Here is a 25,919-nt window from a genome sequence, read left to right as displayed (position 1 = left end):
CAACACAGAGAAAGTTTCTAAGTGGCCCTAGTGTGAAATGGTCCAATTACAATATAAAGGGATGTATATTGTATATAAACATGCATGCTTCTGCTAATTCGATTCAGTAGTGTCCGACTCTGTGCGACCCCATAGACCGCAGCCCACCAGGCTCCCCCGTCCCTGGGATTCTCCAGGCAAGAACACTGGAGTGGGTTGCCATTTCCTTCTCCAATGCATGAAAGTGAAAAGTGAAAGTGAAGTCACTCAGTCGTGTCCGACTCTTAGCGACCCCATGGACTGCAGCCCACGAGGCTCCTCCGTCCGTGGGATTTTCCAGGCAAGAGTGCTGGAGTAGGGTGCCATTGCCTTCTCCGTAAGCATGCATAGACGTGGTTAAGACATTTATACAGTATTCCCTCTAATACCAAGCTACCCTATGAAATAATGTGCAAAAACGGCAAGTACAATAATTAGACAATTATAAAATCAAAGCAATAACAAAAATTTTTCATGAAGTTAATGATTTTATCTAAACATTAAGACTGATAAATTTGAATGCATCTCAATATTATATCAAATTGATTCTAACTGTTAAGGTATTAGTTTGATGTTTCATAGAGGACAGTTCTGAATAAATATATTTATCTAGTGTTTGGATGCTCAGCATTGTGTGATTGAAAAGAAAACAAATTTTTTGAGAAATTACAAATTTGTGATTCTTTAAATTACAAATCTTAACTGGATCAAGTTTTTTTTTAGTATTTTCTTCTTTTTCATTTTGCATGTATTGAACAGAACACTTAAGGTTTTTTTTTTAGAAAACATCTTCACTAAATTTACTTGAATAATATCCTAAGAGAATTTTAATTACAAAATTAAGTTTCAAACGTCCTTCTTCACTTAGGAAAAATGTTGTGAAAACCAGGCCATCTGCTGAGATACTACAGTTACATTTGGCCCTCAGAAAGTGTTTGTCTGCTTTGCTTTAGCACCCTGCTGGATTACAAGCCCACAAAACAAGTTCACCTTGATCTTTCACTTTAAATACAAAATATCTCAGGGACAAAATTTGACATAAATATAAACCTGTGACGTTATCAGCCAAAGAAGGCTGAAATAAAACAGGACTCCAAGTGCAATTACAATAAAATATCAGAAGTGCCAGAAACACGAGTCTTGAAGCTGCATCAGCCATAAAGGATGGCAAACAGTGACTCTCCTGAACAGAATGAAAACCTCTGTTCAGCGATCAACAGCAGCATCCCTCTAACACCAGGCAGCCTCCCCACCCTGACCCTATCTGGAAAGATCCGAGTGACAGTTACTTTCTTCCTTTTTCTACTCTCCACAATTTTCAACACTTCTTTCTTGTTGAAACTTCAGAATTGGACTCAAAGGAAAGAGAAGAGGAAAAAACTCTCGAGAATGAAGTTGCTTTTAAAACATTTGACTTTAGCCAACCTGCTGGAGACTCTGATTGTTATGCCACTGGATGGAATGTGGAACATAACTGTTCAATGGTATGCTGGAGAGCTCCTTTGTAAAGTCCTCAGCTATCTGAAGCTTTTCTCCATGTACGCCCCCGCCTTCATGATGGTGGTGATCAGCCTTGACCGCTCGCTGGCGATCACCAAGCCTCTAGCAGTGAAAAGCAACAGCAAGCTTGGACAGTTCATGATTGGCTTGGCCTGGCTTCTCAGTAGCATCTTTGCTGGACCACAGGTAAACCAACATTGCAAACTTTTTATGGAGATTACAGATTTCCTATCTAAATCTGAATGAAGGTCTTGTCAAAGGTAGTATTGTATTATCTCTAAGAGCTTGGGCTCTGGAAGTCAGAGTGTGGAATTTAATCCTGACTCTGCTCTGTTACCTTTGGCAAATATCTTAACCTCTCTGGGTTTCAGGTCTTGCATTTATAAAATGGAGGTAACGTCTACTTGATGCACCTTTGTAATGATTAAACAAATCATTTGTTAAGTTTTCTATCATACTATCTGGTACATAGTAAATGCTCCCTCAAAATGAAGCTATTCTCAAATTTGAACTCATCCTCATTTGATTCTTTCATCTACATTTTCTTTTACTCTGGTTGACATGGTAAATTGGGGGAATCTTTAGGAATAATAAAATTTGCATAGGTAGAAAGTATGCATAACTTGTTTTATTTGGAACTTCTTGAGTCTTCTGTCATTGCAGCATAGAAAGAACTAGCCTTAATTAGTATGTTCTGCAGTTTGCAGCTGGGTGGGATTGAATAAAAGGAAATGTGGGACATCTTAGACGTTTGGATATTTGAACATTTCCCTGAGGTTGACTTGAGCTTTATCTGGAGGTAGATGAGACTGTAACAGGCTGTTAGCAAAACTCTATGACTGTTGGTGCAGGCAAGGCCCTCTCCTTCAGAAAGTAGATAGCCCTCCAGACTGTCTTTATCAGAGGCACCCCAGCTGATGGATCTTCAGAATCTGCCTCTTCAACAGCCAAATCTCTGAAGAAGACGATGCATTCTTGAAAATGGCAAAGATGACCAAATTGTCTCTATGTTTGTGAATGTACCCTGTGATGAATCCAGGGTACAGGGATGTGTCAGGAAGTCAGAGTTTACCATGATCCTCCAAAAACTTGTCACTACAAATAGAAATTTATCTAGAGATTCTAAACTAGCCAGCTGGCATAAAAACAAACAAACAAACAAAAGCTGCCACACAAGATGCACTAAATAGTTCAGGACACTAGAAAGTTAGATAACTATATTCTCCCACCAATTCCTCACTTGACATTTTTTGTATATCAGTGTGTGTTTTATGGCAGAAAAAAAACAAAATGCTTTGATTTCCCTGGAGAAAAGTATATTAAAATTATTCTCACAGTGACTGCATATACAAGAATTAATTTAGCAAATATGTTACTTAAATGAGGTTACTTAGCAAAGGTTTATGCTCTGAAATTTTCCATTTTATTTCTTTGAACTATGAGTGATGTGTATTTATATATTGTTCAATTTTCTTAGAGAAGATAAACACAAGTTGGGTTCCTAACACTGAACCAGCTACTGATGAAACAAAGAGACAAAAAAATGTCATTCAGTTATAGAAATAAAACTTATACAAAATGAATACAACTATGTACAAAAAAGTTTTCAAGTCTATTACCAGTGTAAGAAGAGAGAGAGATGAATTATTAAAGTTAAAATGGTGAAGGAAGGGTAAAAGTAGGATAAACTGAGTTTTTTTTTTTAAAGGTCTTTAACAATTTTATTAATGCTTATATAATAGGTCTTATGCTTAGTTGCTCAGTCATGTCTGACTCATTGCGACCCGGTGGACTGTAGCCTGTCAGGCTCCTCTGGGGATTCTCCAGGCAAAAATACTGGAGTGGGTTGCCATGCCCTCCCCCAGGGGATCTTCCCAATCCAGGGATCGAATCCAGGTCTCCCTCACTGTAGGCAGATTCTTTACCCGCTAAGCCACAAGGGAAGCCCTAAACTGAGTTTTTAAAGATGAATGTATTTGAATGGAAAAAAAAAAGCCAAGGATCACATGTATTTTTCAGCAAAAGTTGTAAAGTGATTAATTTTCAAAGGAGACTTGTTTGGCTCAAGTGACAGATTGACAGTAGCAGGAAATTAGATTTCATGGTTGCTGCCTTTCCTTTGACCTCATAGCACACTGTTTCTTTGTCAGAAAACATTGTAATTATGTACTTGTTTGTCTTTGCCATTATGATATGTGCTGCTACAACAGTGAAAACTGTTGTGTTCAATTTAATTCATATTCACAGTACTTAATGAGACACCCAACAAAAATATAAATTTTAAATGTTTGGATACTCTGATTCCTCTTCAGATCAAATAAACCTTTCACCTTTTACTAAAATGAAAACAAAGTTTGGATAGATGAATCAATAAATGGAGGTGGAATGGATGTATATAACAGAAGAAAGCTGGGGGAAACTCTGAGAACAATGTGGACGCCATATAACTTTCATGAGTCTTACACAAGGATTAAATGATTTTTTTGTTTTTCTTCATTTTCAATTTTTTGAAAAACAGTCTGTATACATCACCATGTAGGTTTAACGTGTACAGCATGATATCTTGATTTACATATAATGTGAAATGATTAACACAATAGTTTCAGCTAACTTCTTACATCATCTCATATTGACACAATGAAAAGAAAAAAGTTTTCTTTCCTTGTGATGAGCACTCTTAGGATTTACTCTCTTAACAACTTTTCTAAACATCATACATCAGTGTTAACTGTGGCCATCATGTTGTACATTATTAAAATGATGTACCTAAGAAAATTTACATATGGGTCACAGAATATGGTAGTATTGACGCTATTTCATTTTGTAAAACAAATGACTCATTCTTGCTTTCAGCAGCACTTTAAATTGATAAAGCACTTTGCTGAAGTTTCCTGAAAGACCTCACATTCATAATCTTATTTGGTATTTACACGGACTCTGTGAGGTACCTAAAGGTTATGCTATTATCCCCATTTCACATAAAAAAGACCATTCAAAGAGAACCTTTGAAATCAATGTCCTTCAAACCTTCTTGACAGTAATGGAAAGAAAGAAATACAGACTACATGAAGACTTAATCTATCTCTCATAGACCTATAACTGAGAAAAGTTTTCATAAAATAAATACTCTATTCTGTTCCAAATCATTTTTTATTACTGATTACAACTAACTGATGGGTACAACCCGCAGTTTGAAAAGTATTCACTTAAAAGGATTAATTGTTTGCCCAATGCCACTTGACCTGTTGTATTCCTGTCTTTTTGTTAAGTCCAGTTTATCTTTTTATTATAGCTCTCTGCTCTTTCTCTCTGAATAAAAGAGGCTTCAACCCTGTGAGTAATGTAATGTGTGCGTGATGGGGAAGACAAGAGATAGGAAAGGCTTTTGATTTCCAGGCTGTGTGATGCAGTGAGTACAGCTCACGCTTCACCACGCCCCACAAAGCCCATTGACAAAAGCACATCCTGTTGTGGCTAATTTAAAAGGCGTTTGAAAGGATGACTTTTAATTTTCATCCTGTGTTTGTTGTTATTCAATTGCTCAGTCATGTTCAACTCTTTGTGACCCCATGAACTGCAGGACACCAGACTTCCCTGTCCTTCACCATCTCCCAGAGTTTGCTCAAACTGATGTCCACTGAGTCAGTGAGTGATGCCATCCAACCATCTCATCCTCTGTCGTCCCCTTCTCTTCCTGCCCTCAATCTTTCCCAGCATCAAGGTCTTTTCTAATGAGTCAGCTCTTCACATCAGGTGGAGCTTCAGCTTCAGCAGCAGTCCTTCCAATGAATATTCAGGATTGATTTCCTTTAGGATTGTATTCATCCTTTGGTATATATATGGATATTCTATCACTTGATTAATTCATGCTAGGTTGGAAAAAGAAAAAAAAATTAACAAGCTAGTTGTCATGTTCCCAGGAACCTGAGAATTTATGACATTTTGCTAGAGTTCAGAATGACCAACTTTCAAACTGACCACCTTGCTTTTCCACCTTGTTGATCACCTCAGAGTTCTGTGATGGTTTGGGGATATATTTCCAAAACTTTCAGTGTCCTGTGACCACAATTTTATACTTTTGCTTGTAATTGAATTTTATTTAAAATGAAATTCCGTGTGGAGCTTCAATAAATGAAGCAGATATAAGTGGAGTTGCTCTGGTCAAATAGGGATAAGGGAGCCCCAGTCCTCTGTTTGACCATTCACCAGCTCCAGTCCTAGTCTCAGAAGACCTCAGATATCCCTGCAAGTCTGAAAGGCAGTGGGATTTAAACAAAGCTGGTTTCAAATCTCAGTGCTGTCTTTTACCAGCTATCTGAGTAATTTACTTAACCAAGTTTAAAAGGGTCATTGTAAAAAGTGCTATAAAGAGTAAGATATACACAATCATATATAAGACTTTAAGTATAAAGTCTTAAAAATGCATTACTATTCATTTCTTCCCCTTTTCCTACCTTAATTACTTCCTTCATAATAGGATTTTTGAAGTCAGGAGAAAAAAGTATTAGGGAAATATGAGTATGAAAATAAAATAATTATTTAAGAAACAGCAAACAAAATTGCTTATGTAAAGATTGCTTCAAAAAATTATGACATTTATTCTGACTGATAAGTAAATTTGGCCAATGTCCTCCCTAGTCACTAAGCTGTCTTATTCACTCTAAAAGATTTATATGCCAGAGCATAATGATTCAAGTCTTGGAGGTATTGTTTCTAAACATAGGATAAGAAAGGAAGAAAAGGCGGAAGGGAGAGGAAGGCAAGGCAAGACAGCCAACAGGACTTGAAAGGATATCTGACTTAAGACTGACTGTGGTCAGGCTAGTAGGTACATGTTAAGCAGAAAACATTTCCTGAATCTGGTGTGTCCATTTCCAATTAAAAAACGCAAGGTTTCTGATGACTGTCATCTAAGACCACAAAAATTCCAGAGCAGCAGATTATTTGCAGATAGAGTTCACATCACTGGTTTCTCTGTGTTACTAGGGAGAATTATATGTTGACAGCTTTTTAATTCTGTAGGTAACCCAGGCCTGAAGAGAAAATGCAGTCACCCTTGATATCCCCAGGGGATTGGTTCCTAGACATCCTCCTTCCCCACCGTGGTGGCCTCAGATAAGAAATTTCCCAGATGTTCAAGTCCCTTCTATAAAATACGATATACTATTTGCCTGTAACCTATGTACACCCTCCTATATACTTTAAATCATCTCTAGATTACTTATAATACCTAATACAATGTAAATGCTGTGTAAATAATTGTAAATACAATATAATATTATATAGACAGTTTCTGGAGCTTTCCAAGTTCACGTCTTACTCTTTGGAACTTTCTAAAAATTTTTTTCTGAATATTTTTCCATCTCTGGTTAGTTGAATCTGCAGATGTGGAACCCAAAGATTTGGAGGGTCTGTTGTATATGAGTATTCCTTTATTCTTTGGTGTGAAGATGTGTGGTCTGAATAAATGTGGAGGCTTGCCTGTTACAAACATAAATTTACAATGCTAGCAGGCTCTTCTGAACTTGACAAGCAGCTTGTGCATGCTCTATACATGCTGTCACTTCAGTCATGTCTGACTCTTTGCAATCCTATGGACTGACTGTAGGCTGCCAGGCTCCTCTGTCCATGGAATTTTCCAGGCCAGAATACTGGAGTGGGTTGCCATGCCCTCCTCCAGGGGATCTTCCCGACCCAGGGATCAAAGTGGCATCACTTATGTCTCCTGCATTGGCAGGAGGGTTCTTTACCACTAGTGTCACCTGGGAAGACCCACAAGCAGCTTAAATTCAATAAATACTCACTACATGTGTACAATATGCCAAAAAATGTTACTGGAATATAGTAACAGCATACTAGTAGCAGAAATAACAATAATGGTGATGATTATTTTGATAAATAATAGTTATTCAGTACATAAATATGTGCCAGGAATTGTGTTAAATGCTTCTGTGTTGCTTTTTGTTTTTTTATTTGTCTCTGGTCATGCTGTGCGACTTGCAGGATCTCAGTTCCCCTAGCAGGATTGTAATCGGGCTTCAGCAGTGAAAGCCCAGAATCCTAACCGCCAGGATTTCCAACCCGCTTGGAAAATTACATGAACAGAAGAGCCTGGTGGGCTATAGTCCATGTGGTCACAAAGAGTTGGCATGACTGAGCGACTGAGCATGCATGCATATCATTGTATCACAGTGTGCAATACTGTCTCTTTTTTCCTGTAAGAGGCTAGAGAAGGAAAAGGCAGGAAAATCTTAAGGTGAGAATAAATAGTTAAGTGATATCAGGAAAAATATGGTATAAGTTTATAAATATGTAAACATATGCAATATATATTTATATATTGTGTGCCTCAAAAAAATGTTTAATAATGGCTATGATTTATATAGTGCTAACTGTGGGCCAGGCATTACTCTAGGTGCTTTGCAAGTATTCGCTTGTTAACTGTCATGACAGTCCCTAGAGTTAAATACTATTTATATCTCCCTAGCCCACTAGGTTCCTCTGTCCATGGAATTCTCCAGGCAAGAATACTGGAGTGGGAAGCCATTCTTTTCTTTAGGGCATCTTCCCAACCCAGGGATCGAACCCGGGTTTCCTACTTTGCAGACGGATTCATTACTGTCTTAGCAGGGAATCCCAAGAGGAACCTAAAGCATAGCATCTAAAGATAATCACCTTCAGAAAGATTAAGTCATGGTGTCACTAATATGGGGTAAGGCGAAGGTTAAAAATTATGTGCTAAGAGGAATAGCATCTGCAAGTGACTGTAAAGGTGGAGAACAAACTGCTATTGTTTAGGGCAAAATAAAGTAAACACTGATGAGAACTGGGGCCAGGCATGAGAGAGGAGAAACAAAGAAACTTTTGAAATATCATCCAAGTATGAAAGAATCACTGGAAGTAAAGTATATCCCTATATTAATCATTCAAATGAACATGGTCTTGGAGTTGAAAATAAACTGAATGAAGCCTAAAACAAATTAGTTTGTGGGTGAGTAAAATTCTGAATTTTCATAACACTATAACTCTCCTTCGGAACTTGTCACAGTCTATTGAGTATTATAGTTGTCACATACATGCTGTATCTCCCCTAAGAAATATTTAATTTCTTGATAGCACAATATATTTAGTTCATCTTTCATGACAGAGTGTACCAAGTATAGTTTTATGACCAAGGAGTTGCTTTAAAAACAAGCATTCATTACATAAAGATGAAAACCAAATTCAAACCATAGTACTATAAAGTCCTTTTCATTGAAAGACTCATCATTATAACTTAAAAATATGAACTATTAAAGTGAAAATGTGACCCTGTGCAGAGCAGAAAATCAAATTCAGATTATATGGTTCCAAGGCTGACTAGGGAGATGGGAAGAAAAAACGATTTTTAAGAGTTAGAAGACTCTCAGGGTCATGTGAAAAACCCTTCCAAAGATTTCAATTCACAACACCTGTTGGGTCAAATTCAAAACTCAACTTTAAATAAGGGCAGTTTGCAAAGAAGTATGGAAAAACTGAAAGGGTCACTTTGTAACATGGAAAAAATTGATCTGGATCATAAAACAGAATTAGCTGAACTTGCTTTTCTTGACTTTAAGATTGATAATATTGTCATTGGGCGCCCTCTAGTGGATTAACCTAAAAATTCTTGTTTGCCCTTGAAGCTGAAAAGATCACAAACTGAAAATCAGCATTTTAATTACAAATAAAATAGGCTTGTATTTTATATTATATGTACTTAGATCTTATTATATATGTATTTATTTTGTTTATTATATTTTATATTTATTAAAACTTTTCTACTCTACAAGCAAAGAGGAAAACAGTATTTTTTTAAGGTATACTCTTTCCACTCTGCCACCCCCAAAAGGAAAGAAATTCTGAGCTTATTAAATTAACTAAATGGAATTTAAGTTTACTAATTCAGTCAACAACTAAATAAAAATGAATACTGCCCCTCACTTGCTTAAAACTTAAAAAAAACAAACAAACAAACAAACCTGCAACATTTTTGTTTGAATTAACTTATCAGTTTTAAAGCTCTTGGGCACTCTTATCTCTTCATTTTAATGATATTTTGTGGTAAAATGAAGTTTTTCAGTAGAAAATTTTGGAAATTATGAAGTAAGAAGTGTGCTTGACAAATTGGGAAAGAATGAATAAATGTCAACTAAAACTTGTTTGTGAAAACCACTTGCATTGTTTCCTTGTTGACTCAACAAGTTCTTTTTTTAAAATAATTTCACACTTAGGGAAAGGCTGCAAGAATCATACAAAGATTTCTAGGATACTTTTCCCTCAGATTCCCCAAATATTAACATGTTGCTACATTGCTTATTCTCTCTCTTGTATGCATGTTTTTATGGATTGTTTAAAAGTTCAGACATGATGCCTCTCTCGATACCTCAGTGTATTTTTTCTAGCACATAAGCGCAGTATAAAGTATCAAAATCGGGAAATTAACATTAATACAGTACTGCTGCTGCTGCTGCTAAGTCGCCTCAGTCGTGTCCGACTCTGTGCGACCCCATACACTGCAGCCTACCAGGCTCCCCTGTCCCTGGGATTCTCCAGGCAAGAACACTGGAGTGGGTTGCCATTTCCTTCTTCAATGCATAAAAGTGAAAAGTGAAAGTGAAGTCACTCAGTCGTGTCCGACTCCTAGCGACCCCATGGACTGCAGCCTACCAGGCTCCTCCGTCCATGGGATTTGCCAGGCAAAAGTACTGGAGTGGGTTGCCATTGCCTTCTCCAATACAGTACTACTGACTGCCAAAGAATTGATGCTTTTGAACTGTGGTGTTGGAGAAGACTCTTGAGAGTTCCTTGGACTGCAAGATCAAACCAGTCAACCCTAAAGGAAATCAGTCCTGAATATTCATTGGAAGGAATGATGCTGAAGCTGAAGCTCCAATACTTTGGCCACCTAATGTGAAGAACTGATTCCTTGGAAAAGACCCTGATGCTGGAAAAGACTGAAGGCAGGAGGAGAAGGGGATGACAGAGGATGAGATGGTTGGATGGCATTACTGACTCGATGGACATGAATTTGATCAAGCTCCAGGAGTTGGTGATGGACAGGGAAGCCTGGCGTGCTGCATTCCATGGGGTTGCAAAGAGTCAGACACAACTGAGTGACTGAACTGAACTGAAGTACTACCATTTAATCTATATGCCCTATTCATCTCTCAGCTGTCTCAATAATATCCCCTTTAATAAAGAAAATTCAAGATTATGCGAGAGGTTCAGTCGCCTTGTCTCTTTGCTTGCGTGTTCAGTCGTGTCCAACTCTTTCTGACCCCATGGACTGTAGCCTGTCAGGCTCTTCTATCCACAGAATTTTTCAGGCAAGAATACTGGAGTGGGTAGCCATTTCCTACTCCAGGGGATCTTCCCAACCCAGGGATCAAACCTGTGTCTTCTGCATTGACAGGGAGATCCTTTACCACTGAGTCACCTGGTAAGACCCTTTGTCTCTTTAGTCTCCTTTAAACTAGAACAGTTCCTTGGTCTTTCTTTGTATTTCATGACACTGACATTTTTGAAGAGTGCAGACAAGTTGTTTTGTAGAATGCCCCTCAATTTGAGTTTGATTGATATTTTCTTGGGGGTAGATTCAGGTTGTGCACTTGTCAACTGAAAAAAAATCTATGACCTAAAAGTTGAGAAATATGTTTTATTCAGTAGACTTTTGAGAACTTAAGCCTAGAAGACAGTCTCTCAGATTGCTCCCAATTCATAAGAGGCAACAGAGGAGCCAGGAGTTTTTAATAGGAGGCTTCTTTGCAACAAAAACCTGGTAGTCAGAACATCAGAAGATTGTTGCTAATTAAAGAAAAACCATACATCTCAGGTTAATGAATGTAGCGCTTTTCTAAGTACAGAAAAATGCAAGAGTTTGGGCTTATTGAGATCATTCCTTTGATACATCATCTTAACTATCTAGGGCCATGTTTCTACTTTTCTCCATCCTGAATCCACTCCTTAGGGAGCACTCCTGAGGGTAAGTACAGTGGCTAATAACTTGATGGCCACAACATCCTTTGTTTACTGTGTAAGCGACATTCTTTGTCTACATTGTTGTTCTTCAGTCACTCAGTCGTATCCAACTTTTGGCAACCCCATGGGATGCAGCACACCAGGCTTTCCTGTCCTTCACTATCTCCCAGAGCTTGCTTAAAATCATGTCCATTGAGTCAGTGATGCCATCCAACCATCTCATCCTCTGTCATCCCCTTGTCCTCCCACCTTCTATCTTTCCCAGCATCAGGTCTTTTCTAATGAGTCAGTTCTTTCCATCAGGTGGCCCAAGTATTGGAGCTTCAGCTTCAGTCCTTCCAATGAATACTCAGGATTGATATCCTTTAGGATTGACTGATTTGATTTTTAACAAAAACATGAAAGAGGTGACTCAGTTCTTCTCAATGCTTTCTAGAAGGAAGCAGATGCTGTCAATCTGTCCCATTATTGGCAATGTTAGCTTAATTATTTGGTTATTTCTCTACTGTAAAGTTATTACTTTACTGTTTATAATGTTTTGCCATTCATTGGTGATCTTGCCTGAATCAATTATTATTATAGTAACTACAAAATGGTAATCACTACTTCCATTGTATCTTTTACATTTACTAGCTGACTTTCTGTATAGTAAAGAGCTTTTTCCTTTCCCCATGTATTTGTTATTCTGGTTTTGTCATTTACATCAGCATGGAGTCATGGTTTCTTTATTTGAACTCTTATTCTTTTCTATCGGGGTTTGTTTGTTTGTTTTCATGCTTAAACTATCCCAAATTTGGCCAATGGGACCTCTTTCAAGCTGGTGCCTGAAATGTTTTCACATGCTCCATCATTCTCTGGGCATTTCCAGACTTTTTGGCACAGCAGGTGTTCCAACGACTTATTGTGCTTTGATTGCCCCAACCTTGGGATTACGCACTTCGCCAATGAGCTCTGATTCCTTTTGGTAGAGAATGATACTAAAAATAAGATCTGCATACACACTGAGGAAACCAGAAGGGAAAGAGACACGTGTACCCCAATGTTCATCGCAGCACTGTTTATAATAGCCAGGACATGGAAGCAACCTAGATGTCCATCAGCAGATGAATGGATAAGAAAGCTATGGCACATATACACAATGGAGTATTACTCAGCCATTAAAAAGAATACATTTGAATCAGTTCTAATGAGGTGGATGAAACTGGAGCCTATTATACAGAGTGAAGTAAGCCAGAAGGAAAAACATAAATACAGTATACTAACGCATATATATGGAATTTAGAAAGATGGTAACAATAACCCTGTGTACGAGACAGCAAAAGAGACACTGATGTACAGAACAGTCTTATGGACTCTGTGGGAGAGGGAGAGGGTGGGAAGATTTGGGAGAATGACATTGAAACATGTAAAATATCATGTAAGAAACGAGTTGCCAGTCCAGGTTCGATGCACAATACTGGATGCTTGGGGCTAGTGCACTGGGACGACCCAGAGGGATGGTATGGGGAGGGAGGAGGGAGGAGGGTTCAGGATGGGGAACACATGTATACCTGTGGCGGATTCATTTTGATATTTGGCAAAACTAATACAATTATGTAAAGTTTAAAAATAAAATAAAAATTAAAAAAAAAATAAAAATAAGATCTGGGTACTGGAGAGCGGGGTATGCTCACTGCTACTTAGATGACATTGTTCTTAGCCTCTCTCCACACAGAGCTAGAATAAATGTATGTACATGTATACACACACACCTTCAGATAGAAATTTCCCTCCCTCTTTTTTTACTACTCTATAGGACTCCATTGTGTGGTCCACCATAGTTTATTCAGCTGGTGTTCTATGAATTAATATTTAGATTATTTTCAATGTTTTTCACGTATAAACAATGCATCAGTGAATAATCTTGTGCACATGTATGTTCATATAATGGAAGTAGGGGTGTATCTTCATGGAAAACTCCTGAATGTCAGATTGCTGAGTCAAAGGTAAGTACAAATGTATACTAATTATTGCCAAATTCCTCTCCTTAATGATTGTACCAATTTGTGTGCCCATTAGCAATGTATGAGAGTTTCTGTTTCCCTATAGCCTTCCCATGAGAGTGTGCTACTGTTTTGTTTTTGTTTTTTAATTTTGCCAGACTTGATAGTGCGAAATGGCATATCAGTGTAGCCTTAATTGATTGACACTGCTCTTATCATAAGTGAGGTTGAAACTATGTTTTTATATACTTAAGGGTCACTGTTACACCCTTTTTTAATGAACTGTCTGTACATGTTTCTGGCCATTTTAATGAGATCTTATGTCACAAAAATAAAATTTAAATATTTATTTTGAGGGCATATTCTAAATGCCAGACAGTTTTTTTGTGCTGCAGATTTAACAATAAAATCACTTGCAAAAAGTTTACTCATCATAATAGCATATGAAATTGAAATACAGAGGAGGTTTAAATCTTTGGTTGGTGATTATTCGGCAAGGCTGAAATAATTTTGGAAGAAATTCAAAATCCTACAGATCCATTCACATTACCCAAACATATTTAAACTAAAGATCCACTTACAACTTTTTGTAGAAAAGCCAAAAGCCAAATGTCAAGAAGCTTAGCAGTTGCTTTGGGCAACAACATGTTAGAAGATTAGTATAATACAGAAGAGAAAACTTTCGAGAAAACTTGCAAATATTGTTTGAAAATAAGCAATATCCCTTTTTAATGTTTTAAATTTTCTCCTACAGCTATACATCTTTGGGATGATCCATTTAGCAGATGACTCTGGACAGACTGAAGGTTTCTCTCAGTGTGTAACACACTGCAGTTTTCCACAGTGGTGGCATCAAGCCTTTTATAACTTTTTCACCTTCAGCTGCCTCTTCATCATCCCTCTTCTCATCATGGTGATCTGCAATGCAAAAATCATCTTTACCCTAACAAGGGTCCTTCATCAGGATCCCCACAGTATGTATTTCTCAGATTAATTGTGGATGGACAGTTGTTAACGGCAATACCCCAACCAGAGAATCAGAGTGGCACTTGCTGTGCCAGGTACTATTTTATCTGTAATAGTGTTGTATTGTAATAGTATTGTGATATTATTATGAGCAACTAACATACATTAATTAACTCTTTCAGTATTCAAAATCACCCTATGAGGCAATACTTTTATTATCCCCAATTTAGAGATGAGGTAATTTAATATCTCCCCATATTATAAATTTACAGCATGGAATTAAAGCTAAAAGGACAATTACTTCATTTACCCAGTAGAAACATGGGCAAATTGTTCCTGCTGGTTCATCATAACACTTTATCAAACACCTGATGCCTAGAATATAGCAAAGTACAACTCATAATATAGTTGCCAATAGACCTGTTAAAGTTAAGTTGTTCTGTATCACATTCAAATCTCCTGTATCTACACAGTGTATCCACACACTATGCACATTTCGGTGTGTGTGTTGAGTGTGCTAAATATTATGGAACATGCAATTGACTATTTGATCTTTCACTTCAGGCACATGGTTGTATCTTTTTTGCTTCAATAATCTGTTGCATTCTCAAAAACAAATGTATGAATTTTTAAAATTTTATATTGGAGTATCGTTGATTAGCAATATGGTATTAAGTCCTGATGTACAGCAAAATGATTCAGTCATACATATACACATATTTATTTATTTTTAAATTCTTTTCCCATTTAGGTTATTTTAGAATAACCTAATAACAGAATAGAGTTCCCTGTGCTATACAGTAGTCCCTTGTTGGTTATCTATTTTTTGAATGAATACCTTTTTCCATCCCCTCACGTTCAGTCGGTGGTGGTGATTGCTAAATCTTATCTGGCTCTTTTGTGGTCTCTATGTATCCCTAGATCTGAAGTGTGTCTCTTGTAGACAGCATATATATATAGGTCTTGTTTTGGTATCTACTCAGCCAGTCTCTGTCTTTTGGTTGGACTGTTTAATCTGTTTACACTTAAGATAATTATAGACATGAATGTTCTTATTGCCATTTTTTTGGATTTGTTTTTGTAAGTTTTTTCCTTCCCTTCCTATTTCGTTCTCTTCTCTTGTGATTGATGACTCACTTTCAGTTCAGTTCACTCAGTCATGTCTGGCTCTTTGGGACCCCATGGACTGCAGCACACCAGGCTTCCCTGTTCGTCACCAACTCCCGGAGCTTGCTCAAATTCATGTCCATCGTGTTGGTGAGGCTATCCAACCATCTTATCTCATCTCATCTCATCTCATCCTCATCTCATCTCATCCAACCCTTCTCTTCCTGCCTTCAATCTTTCCCAGCATCAGGGTTTTTTCCAATGAGTCAGTTCTTCGCATCAGGTGGCCAAAATATTGGAGCTTCAGTTTCAGCATCAGTCTTTCCAATGAATATTTAGGACTGATTTCCTGTAAGATTCACTTTAGTTTTGTGTTTGGACTCCTTTTTCTTGTGTGTGTGTGTGTATCTATTGTATATTTTTGGTTTCTGGTTACCATGAGGTTTTGATATAGCAGCCTATATGTAAACAAGACTGTTTTAAGTTGCAGGTCTTTTAATTTCAAATGCCTTTCCAATATCTTGCATTTATGCTCTCCTCACAGTTAATCGTTTTGATTTTGTATTTGTCTACAGATGATTTCCTACCTTTATTGTATGTTTGCCTTCACCAGTAAGCATTTCCATTCATAATTTTCCTGTTTCTAGTTGTGACCTTTTCTTCTCCCCCTGGAGAACTTTTAGCATTTGCTCCAAAGCTGGTCTTGTGGTGCTGAATTCTCCTAGCTTTTGCTTGTCTGTAAAGCTTTTGATTTTTCCATCAAATCTGAATGAGAGCCTTGCTGAGCAGAGTGTTTTTGGTTATGGGTTCTCTCATCACTTTAAATACAGTAAATCCTCTATATACAAACCTTAAAGTTGTGAACTTTCAAAGATATGAATGTGCCTTCACATGTCCAATCACATAAGTCAGTTCATGTGTCTAGTGTGTTAAAATGGCAGCCTTCAAGAGGGCTACACCAATGAGTCCTCATAGTGAGCCACAACCACCCCCTGCCTCCATAGGAGACCCTCCAACACTAGCAGGTAAATCTAACTCAGTCTTTTATGAGGTCCCCATTTTTAACTTGGGTCCTAGTATTCACAAGACCTTGTGGGTGCCCTCCAATAGTGGAGTTTCTGTTTCCTCCAGTCCTGTTTAACTCCTAAGATCAAACCCTGCTGGTCTTCAAGGACAGATTCTCTGGGGGCTCTCCTATTGCCAGATCCCCAAGCTGGGGAGCTTGATGTGGGACTCAGAACTTTCACTCCTGTGGGAGAATTCCTGTGGTCTAATTATTTTACAGTTTGTGGGTTACCCACCTGGTATGTATGTAATTTGATTTTATCACTATTGCACCCCTCCTACCATCTCATTATGTCTCCTTCTTTATCTTTGGATGTTCAGTTCAGTTCAGTTCAGTCGCTCAGTCATGTCCGACTCTTTGCGACCCCATGAATCACAGCACTCCAGGCCTCCCTGTCCATCACCAACTCCCGGAGCTTACTCAAATTCATGTCCATTGAGTCGGTGATACCATCCAACAATCTCATACTCTGTCGTCCCCTTTTCCACCTGTCCCCAATCCCTCCCAGCATCAGGGTCTTTTCCAGTGAGTCAACTCTTCGCATGAGGTGGCCAAAGTATTGGAGTTTCAGCCTCAGCATCAGTCCTTCCAATGAATACCCAGGACTGATTTCCTTTAGAATGGACTGGTTGGATCTCCTTGCAGTCCAAGGGACTCTCAAGAGTCTTCTCCAACACCACAGTTCAAAAGCATCAATTCTTCGGCGCTCAGCCTTCCTCACAGTCCAACTCTCATATCCATACATGATGTAGGGTATCTTTTTTGTTAGGTTCTAGTGGGGTTTTTTTTGTTGACAGCTGTTCAGCAGTTAGTTCTGATTTTGGTGTTTCTATAAGAAGAGGTGAGCTAATGTCCTTCAACTCCTCCATCGTGTATTATTCCTTAAATCTCCTTAATGCCAACTAGTATTCTGACACCAATCCAGTGCATGTGTTTCTTGCCTGCACCAAGCTTACATCACCTCCTATGATGGCAACAGGGCTTCCTGTTTGGTCAGTCAGGAAAGGTGAAAAATTATAAATTTATAAAATAAATGTGGCTATGTTGGTATGACAACCAAAGGGCAGAGAATTAAATTCAGTTCAACCTCAGTCTACTCTCTTAAAATTTTATTTGAAGAATTTGAGTAACCTCCTATTTCAAATCCTTATTAGTTTGATGGAAAATTTATTTTAAGAGCATTACTATCTTTAATATTTCTATTTATTATGTAGCTGAGTGGAAAACTTGAAATATAAACATGCTTTGCAAGCATATTGTCATTATTAAAATTATTAGCAATTTGCCTCCATTATATTCACCAGGTTGAATTATGATTCTCTGTTCCTTTTTTTCTATTTTGGCTTTGTAATAAAACTGGTTATTAAAAACACCTTCTATTTTCTCTGTTTAAAAGAACTACAACTGAATCAGTCCAAGAACAATATACCACGAGCTCGGCTGAGGACCCTAAAGATGACGGTTGCATTTGCCACTTCATTTACTGTCTGCTGGACGCCCTACTATGTCCTTGGAATTTGGTATTGGTTTGATCCTGACATGGTAAACAGGGTGTCAGATCCAGTAAATCACTTCTTCTTTCTCTTTGCTTTTTTAAATCCATGCTTTGATCCACTTATATATGGATATTTCTCTCTATAATTGTTAGACTGCATAGAAAGTCAAAGAAAGGCAAAGTAATGAATTTCCCCTTTTGGGAATGAGAAACACAAAGCATAGTGTGACATATTTACATATGAATAAAGTAGAGTTTAAGGTAATGTTACGCTTCTTCCTTTAGAAATCACAGAAACTCAATTACAAGGAAAAGATTTTTTTCAGGAAAAATAATGAAATATTTTCACTTAATCACGTTTCTGAATTAATCTCTTTGCTTTCTGAACCCCTATAACACATTATATGGGTTTTTTAGTCACTTTATTCTTGTATAATAATATATAAATATTTAAAATAGCCATGGCCTAAGGCAAACAAATGCCAAAAATTAACACTGAGAAACACAGACCTTTTTCTGCAAAGGGGCTTAGCAACAATTACAATCTTATGCTAAGATAAAAATACATAAAGCACAGATAGTATTTCCCCTGCCCATATGATCAGTTTTTCCTCCTGTGGATTAAGAAAAAATGCAATGAATCTAATTTTTTCCTTGGCTTCAAAAGCATTCTGATATTTGGAGTATTCAGCAACCAACCCACTATCCACTCCTTCAACTTGACAAGTTCTCCTTCATCCCATTCTTCACCTGGTACAGGTTGTGAAGTACCTCCATATAAAAGGGAGTTTCAGAGGGGTTCAGATTTGGACTGGGGGATAGAACATTCCTGTCAGCTATGTGGTCTATGGAGTTTGTGGTAATTAAGTGCAGTAATAACAACACTGTTTTAATATACAATCAAGAAAAAATCTATAGTGATTATGTTTTATAAATAGTCTACCCTGTCTTTTAAGATGATGGATTTTTTCTGTCTTCTGATTTTTCTAAATCCATAATCCACAAATCACTAAAAAAAAGAGAGAGAGAGAGAGATCAAGCAAATGCACAAGCAAAATATTATTTGATATGTAAAATGAACTCTGAAAACCTCAATCTCACTATTACAAGTCAAAAGAGACAGAAGAGTGTTAGAAAAAGGAAAAGAAAACTCTCTGTAAATGTGTAACTAACATCCACTGATATTTGCATTAAATGGTGTGGTTTCCAAAATATGTTGGCACAATACCTCTTTTAATTCAGGCCTGTTTCCACACATTCCATGAAAAGGGGAATAGGATAAAAAGGTTCTTTAGTATCCACTAAATAAGAAAACTATATAAGGGACTTAAAAGAAACTCAACCACTATTCATTTTTTTAAATAGGTAAAATATTACTATATTCACATGTGATATGCAGTGCCACATTGAAGATGAAATGTAATTTCCACATATTCCAGACCTTATGGAACCGTGGAAAGTAAATTGCTAATTAAACTAATGGTAGGTCTTTGCTTTCCTTATTTTTCTCTCCTCATACTTTGTCTTTTAGTTTTGTAGGGTGTGGTGGGTTTTTTTCCCACATTCTATATTATTTTCCAATTCTGTCTTCATTAATTGAATTCCTTCTTTCTACTTTTTTTTCATACACATCTCCTTTTTACTAAACTCATACCTTTAGTTAGCCAATCAATGACCCAACTCCACAACTGAATTGGGCTGGACTCAAAATTTGTAAAGTGCTAAAATACTCAAAGTTAACTTTAAAGGTGTGTATATTGATACCAAGAATATATAGTTCTGCTAGATGACACAGGAATATAAAGATAAGTCACAACAAAATCATTCTTCTCCTTTGTCTCTTTATCATGCATATTCTTACTGCTAAACTATAACAATTTTGATGTGTGGATTTAAAAGCAAAAATATATGGGATTCAATCTAAGGGCTTTAGTAGATATATTTATAAAACGTATGTCAGTTTGGCTTTGTTCATGGAACTGTTTTATTTAGATATGTTCTCAGGCATTTTTAAAAAATATATTAACTAAAGGGCTATTCAAAATCTTTATGCAGGTGTTTTTAACCTGTGCTCTATGCACAAAACTATTTCGATGGAACAACTTTTCTTTGATTCTTATTTCTATTATTTTATGCACTTAAAAACATTATCCTGAGAGGAATTTACAGGCCAAATCAGGCTGCCAAAGGAGCAACGTCACACAAAAATTAAGAATTGCCAACTGATTTTGTATATTTATAAAGAAGTTTATTATAATAAAAATGTATCAGAATGTATTCATCTATTTGTGCATAGTCACAACCCCATGGACTGTGTTTATATATACATAATAATATTGAAACTGGATTTCAATTTGATCACTCACCATTTTAACCTTGGAAACTCTCTTAAGGGTCCAAATATATGAAAAACTTTGCAGAAATAACTATATTATATAAAATATTGTGGTATGTAAATTATGATATGAATATGGATACAAACCAAAATTAATAGTGCAAAAGGTAAATGTAACTTTTAAGTTAAAAGTACATCACTCAACAAAGAGTATTTAATATTTGATATTATAATCATTTACTCTATTTTCAGGCATAACAAAAAATGAGGATTCCTTGTATCTTCTGTAATCAAATCTATCAGATAATTAAGAGTCTATCTTGGCTGTCTTTTCTTCTATTTAGCATATGCTGCTGCTGCTGCTAAGTCGCTTCAGTCGTGTCCGACTCTGTGCGACCCCATAGACGGCAGCCCATCAGGCTCCCCCATCCCTGGGATTCTCCAGGCAAGAACACTGAAGTGGGTTGCCAGTTCCTTCTCCAATGCATGAAAGTGAAAAGTGAAAGTGAAGTCGCTCGTAAAACAGGTTAAAAAATGGATTTCTGCTTGCAATTCAATTTAGTTATACATAACATGAACAAACAACACTGAATTAAACAAAGATTGCACAAATTCAACTTCAGTCTAAAAAACAGAGGTATCATAGCTAAAAATAAGCAAACCTAAAATTGTTGAGGTACCACAAACATTATCTTCCCAGGAGCATAACTCAATGTAAATGAACTAGAAAAAAATTTTAAGTGCCCTGCTCTCAGAACTTACTTGGTAGTCTCAAAGAGATAATATTTGTGTTAAAATACATTTAAACTTCATCTGTCAAAATACATCTGAATTTCATGTTTTATCTTTAGCCTAGTTTCAATGTCAAACCAATTCCTAAAGCTTGTCTGACTGCTATAATTTGTGTTCATAGGAAACTAAATAAAATTAAGATTCAATTTAATCTCTAATTAGGATTAATTGTTTTAAATCTTTAATTTAGTTCTTTTGGTTATTAAGTTTAAAAATTAGGTATAAGACAATTACTTTAATTTTTAAATTATATAATATACAAAGTGCATGCATAGGAACAACAGAATATACACAAAAAGTGTTGACATAGTTATCTCTCATTTTTAAAAAATTTTCTTTCTTGTGAATATCTATATCCCAAATTTCCAAAATAGACATATATTGCTTTTGTAATGAGAAAAGGGTAAAATAAATACTATATGTGTGTGTTTGTATGACTTTCGTTTTATGCTGTTTCTGTTAGAGTGTTTTCTGTTGTAATAGAAATGTCAGACTAGAAATGGTGAGTTTTCATTTCATACTACAGGAAGTCCAGAAGAAAGCATGCAGAGTTGGTTAGCTCAGAGCTTTGAGTCATTTTCTTTACTTCCTCTAGGTTTTACTTTATTTATTAGAAGTTAGTTGTCACCAACTAGGAGTCTCAAAGGCATAAAGAAAGGGTGGCTTCTCACTGTGCTTCTCTCCTTGCGAGAACCCTCAGCACTTCCTCTTAAACTGGCTAGAATTGGAGCACATGACCACCCCTAAACTAATCACTACCAACGGAGAAAAGGATTACCCTAAACACCTTAAGGATATGATTTATCTTACAGAGAGCAGCACTAGGTTTCCCTGAACATTTAGTCACCTGATAATTTTTTTTTTTTAATCAGTTCTCTCCCCCCGACCCTCTCTGTCTCTCTCTGTTTTTCTTTTGTCTTGTTTTATGAGAACAAGAGGGGAATGTTTTGGGGATCAGAAGGCAGAAGTGCCAGCTATAATCACCAATTACCTTCTCAAAATCATAACTAGGTATACCACAAAGTTTAAATAGCACACAATTTAAACAAAAAGAATAAAGGCTAAATATAGTAATTACACGATAGCAATTAAATAATAAATGTAGCCCTAAGGGAACAGATTTTATTATTTTCAAAATCAAAATCCAAGGGCGGTCCTAAGATGGTGGAGGAATAGGACATGGAGAACACTTTCTCCCCTACAAATTCACCAAAAGATCATTTGAACTCTGAGCAAATTCCACAGAACAACTTCTGAATGCTGGGGGAGGACACCAGGCACCCAGAAAGGCAGCCCATTCTCTTCGAAAGGAGGTAGGGCAAAATATAAAAAATAAAAAGAGAGACAAAAGAGTTAGGGACAGAGACCTGTCCTGGGGAGGGAGTCATGAAGGAGGAGAAGTTTCCAAATACCAGGAAACCCTCTTACCGGTGGGTCTGTGGAAAGGTTTGGAATCTGGGAGGGCAACATAACTGGGAGGAAAAAAAAGAGAGAACCCACAGATTACGTGTCTAGCTGCAACTCCCAGCAGAGAGGTAGCCCAGAGGCTTGCATCCGCCAGCAGCTAGCGGGGGGCTGAACAGGGAGGCGCCGGCTGCATGCATAGGGTAGGGACCCGGCCTGAAAGCCCTGAAGACAGTCTGAGGGAGCTAACATGAGATAGCAATCCAAACTGAAGGATAGCCAGAAAGAAAAAAAAAGAGAGAGAGAGAGAGAACTTGCCCATGAAAAGCTCTGAGGCACAGCCTGGCCTGCTCACAAAACAAAGGATTGTGCAAACACTAGAGGAGAGCTAGCCGGCTGCAGACCAGCCCCTCCCCCCACTGGAGGCAGAGACGCAGGCGAGCGACAGCCAGAGCCAGAAGGCAAGGGGCAGTCTTGGCCCCAGAGATGGCACCCTCTACCGAACTGTGAGCAAGTCCCCAGTTACTAACGAAGTCTTGCTGTGATCCTGGAGGGTTGACATCTGCCATGAGGGTCGCAGTCAGAGATCAGCTCCCCAGAGGAGCCACATGACACATCTGAGACTGCGCTCTCATGGCATACCCAGGAAACCGAGGGGCTGGGACCAGGGAGGTGATAAGATGCACCGCCCAGCTGGGAGAGTGCACTCCCCGATCACCTGGTTGCCTGAGCTGTTCGGACCTGGGAAGAGCACAAAACGCAGGCCCAGCCGAGTCTGTCCCTTTGTGGAGTACCTGAGAACCTGAACCTGAGCGGCTTAGACCTGGGAAGTGCATGCCAACCCAAGGCCCACCTTAGACAGTTCCCCTGCAGAGCAACCTGGAGCCTGAGCACTGTAGACCAGGAAAGCATACACTCCATTAGCAGGGGCAAACCCAGTGTGGCCCAGACACTGTGAGCACTCCCCCTACACACCATGATATTTGTTTGCAATGTTCCTCCCTCTTCACAGCACAACTGAACAAGTTAGCCTGCTGCTGCTGCTACGTCGCTTCAGTCGTGTCTGACTCTGTGTGACCCCATAGACAGCAGCCCACCAGGCTCCGCCGTCCCTGGAATTCTCCAGGCAAGAACACTGGAGTGGGTTGCCATTTCCTTCTCCAATGCATGAAAGTGAAAAGTGAAAGGGAAGTTGCTCAGTTGTGTCCGACTCTTCAAGACCCCATGGACTGCACCCCACCAGGCTCCTCCATCCATGGGATTTACCAGGCAAGAGTACTGGAGTGGGGTGCCATTGCCTTCTCCGAACAAGTTAGCCTAAATAACCTAAATAACTTCGCCCCCTAGTGTCAGGGCAGAAATTAGACACTGAAGAGACTTGTAAAGAGAGGAAGCCAAAATAAGCAAAGAAGAGGGAACTGCTCTGGAAGTGACAGGTGCAACAGATTAAAACCCTGTAGTTAGCACTGACTACATTGGAAGGGGCCTATAGACCTTGAGAAGAAGTATAACCTTGAGAAGAAGGAATTATTTGAAACTGAACTGACCCATTTGAAAAGACCCTGATGCTGGGAAAGATTGAGGGCGGGAGGAGAAGGGGACGACAGAGGATGAGATGGTTGTATGGCATCACCGACTCGATGGACATGGGTTTGGGTGGACTCCAGGAGTTGGTGATGGACAGGGAGGCCTGGCGTGCTGCGGTTCATGGGGTCGCAAAGAGTCGGACACGACTGAGTGACTGAATTGAACTGAACTGACCCTACATTGCCCTCAACAGCTCCAGAGAAATTCCTAGATATATTTTACTATTATCATTTTTTAATTTTTTGAATTTTTAAGTTCTTTATTATTCCTTTGTCATTTTTATAACCTAATGCCTTTTCCAAAAAAAGACCCTCTTTTTAAAGCAAATTTCATACATATTTTTTATAATTTTTGTGATTTTGTTTAGTTTTTTTCATATTGTATTTTCAAGATTTTAATTTCTATTCTAGATTTTTAATCTTTGCTTTTTGTTTTTTGTTATCAATTTTGTACCTTTACGAATCCAATCTTCAGTACCTATTTTTACTTAGGAGTGTGATTACTGGCTTGATTGCTCTGTCCCCTTTTTGATCTTTCTTTTTCTCCCCAGGTCAACTCTATCTCCTCCCTCCCTCTTTTCTTCTCTGCCCGACTCTGTGAATCTTTTTGGGTGTTCTGGGCACCCAAACCCATAGAAACCTCAAAACTCACTCCTGAACACTTCATTGCAGTCCAGAGAGAGGAGATCAAGCCCCACCCACCAGAACACGGACACAAGCTTCCCTAACCAGGAAAAACCTTGACAAGCCACTTATCCAACCCCACCCACAGAGAGCAGGCTCCACAATAAAGAGGAACCACAAACTTCCAGCATACAGAAGGCCACCCCAAACACAGCAATCTAAATAAGATGAAAAGGTAGAGAAATATTAAGCCGGTAAAGGAACATGATAAATGCCCACAAATCCAAACAAAAGAGGAGAAGATAGGGACTCTACCTGAAAAAAGAATACAGAATAATGATAGTAAAAATGATCCAAAATCTTGAAAACAAAATGGAGTTACAGATAAACAGTCTGGAGACAAGAATTGAGAAGATGCAAGAAATGTTTAACAAGGACCTAGAAGAAATAAAGAAGAGTCAATCAATAATGAATAATGCAATAACTGAGATCAAAAACACTCTGGAGGGGACCAACAGTAGAATAACTGAGGCAGAAGATAGGACAAAGTAGATGGAAGATAGAATGGTGGAAATAAAATAAAGCAGAGACAAAAAAAGAAAAAATAATTAAAAGAAATGAAGACAACCTCAGAGACCTCTGGGACAATGTCAAACGCCCCAACATTTGAATCATAGGAGTTCTAGAAGAAGAAGACAAAAAGAAAGGCCATGAGAAAATACTTAAAGAGATAATAGTTGCAAACTTCCCTAAAATGAGGAAGGAAATAGCCACCCAAGTCCAAGAAACCCAGAGAGTCCCAAACAGGATAAACCCAAGGCGAAATATCGCAAGACACATATTAACCAAATTAACGAAGATCAAACACAAAGAACAAATATTAAAAGCAGCAGGGAAAAACAACAAATAACACACAAGGGGATTCCCATAAGGATAACAGCTGATCTTTCAGTAGAAACTCTTCAAGCCAGAAGAGAATGGCAGAACATACTTAAAGTGACGAAAGAGAAAAACCACAACACAGATTACTGTATCCAGCAAGGAT

The 25,919-nt window shown here is 37.9% G+C and overlaps 1 protein-coding gene across 3 annotated transcripts; it reads left to right on the top strand.

Moving 5' to 3' along the window:
* Positions 1-1,082: 1,082 nt before the first annotated feature.
* Positions 1,083-21,694, top strand: GNRHR (gonadotropin releasing hormone receptor). Of its 3 annotated transcripts, XM_070791533.1 has the most exons (4): positions 1,084-1,704; positions 14,254-14,473; positions 18,035-18,158; positions 20,813-21,694. In XM_070791533.1, exons 1-4 carry the CDS (start codon positions 1,183-1,185, stop codon positions 20,832-20,834), a joined length of 888 nt encoding a protein of 295 aa, XP_070647634.1. In that variant the 5' UTR covers positions 1,084-1,182; the 3' UTR covers positions 20,835-21,694. The 3 variants fall into 3 exon arrangements, with proteins under 3 accessions (XP_019817707.2, XP_070647634.1, XP_019817706.2); XM_019962148.2 differs by lacking the exon at positions 20,813-21,694 and having other exon boundaries at positions 1,083-1,704; positions 14,382-14,473; positions 18,035-18,259; XM_019962147.2 differs by having other exon boundaries at positions 18,035-21,694.
* Positions 21,695-25,919: the final 4,225 nt, after the last annotated feature.

This window comes from Bos indicus, chromosome 6 (genome assembly GCF_029378745.1).
Source record: "Bos indicus isolate NIAB-ARS_2022 breed Sahiwal x Tharparkar chromosome 6, NIAB-ARS_B.indTharparkar_mat_pri_1.0, whole genome shotgun sequence".
In the NCBI taxonomy this organism is placed as follows: domain Eukaryota; kingdom Metazoa; phylum Chordata; class Mammalia; order Artiodactyla; family Bovidae; genus Bos; species Bos indicus.
The sequence above is the reverse complement of the archived record's forward strand: the minus strand, read 5'-3'. Positions and strand labels throughout refer to the sequence as shown.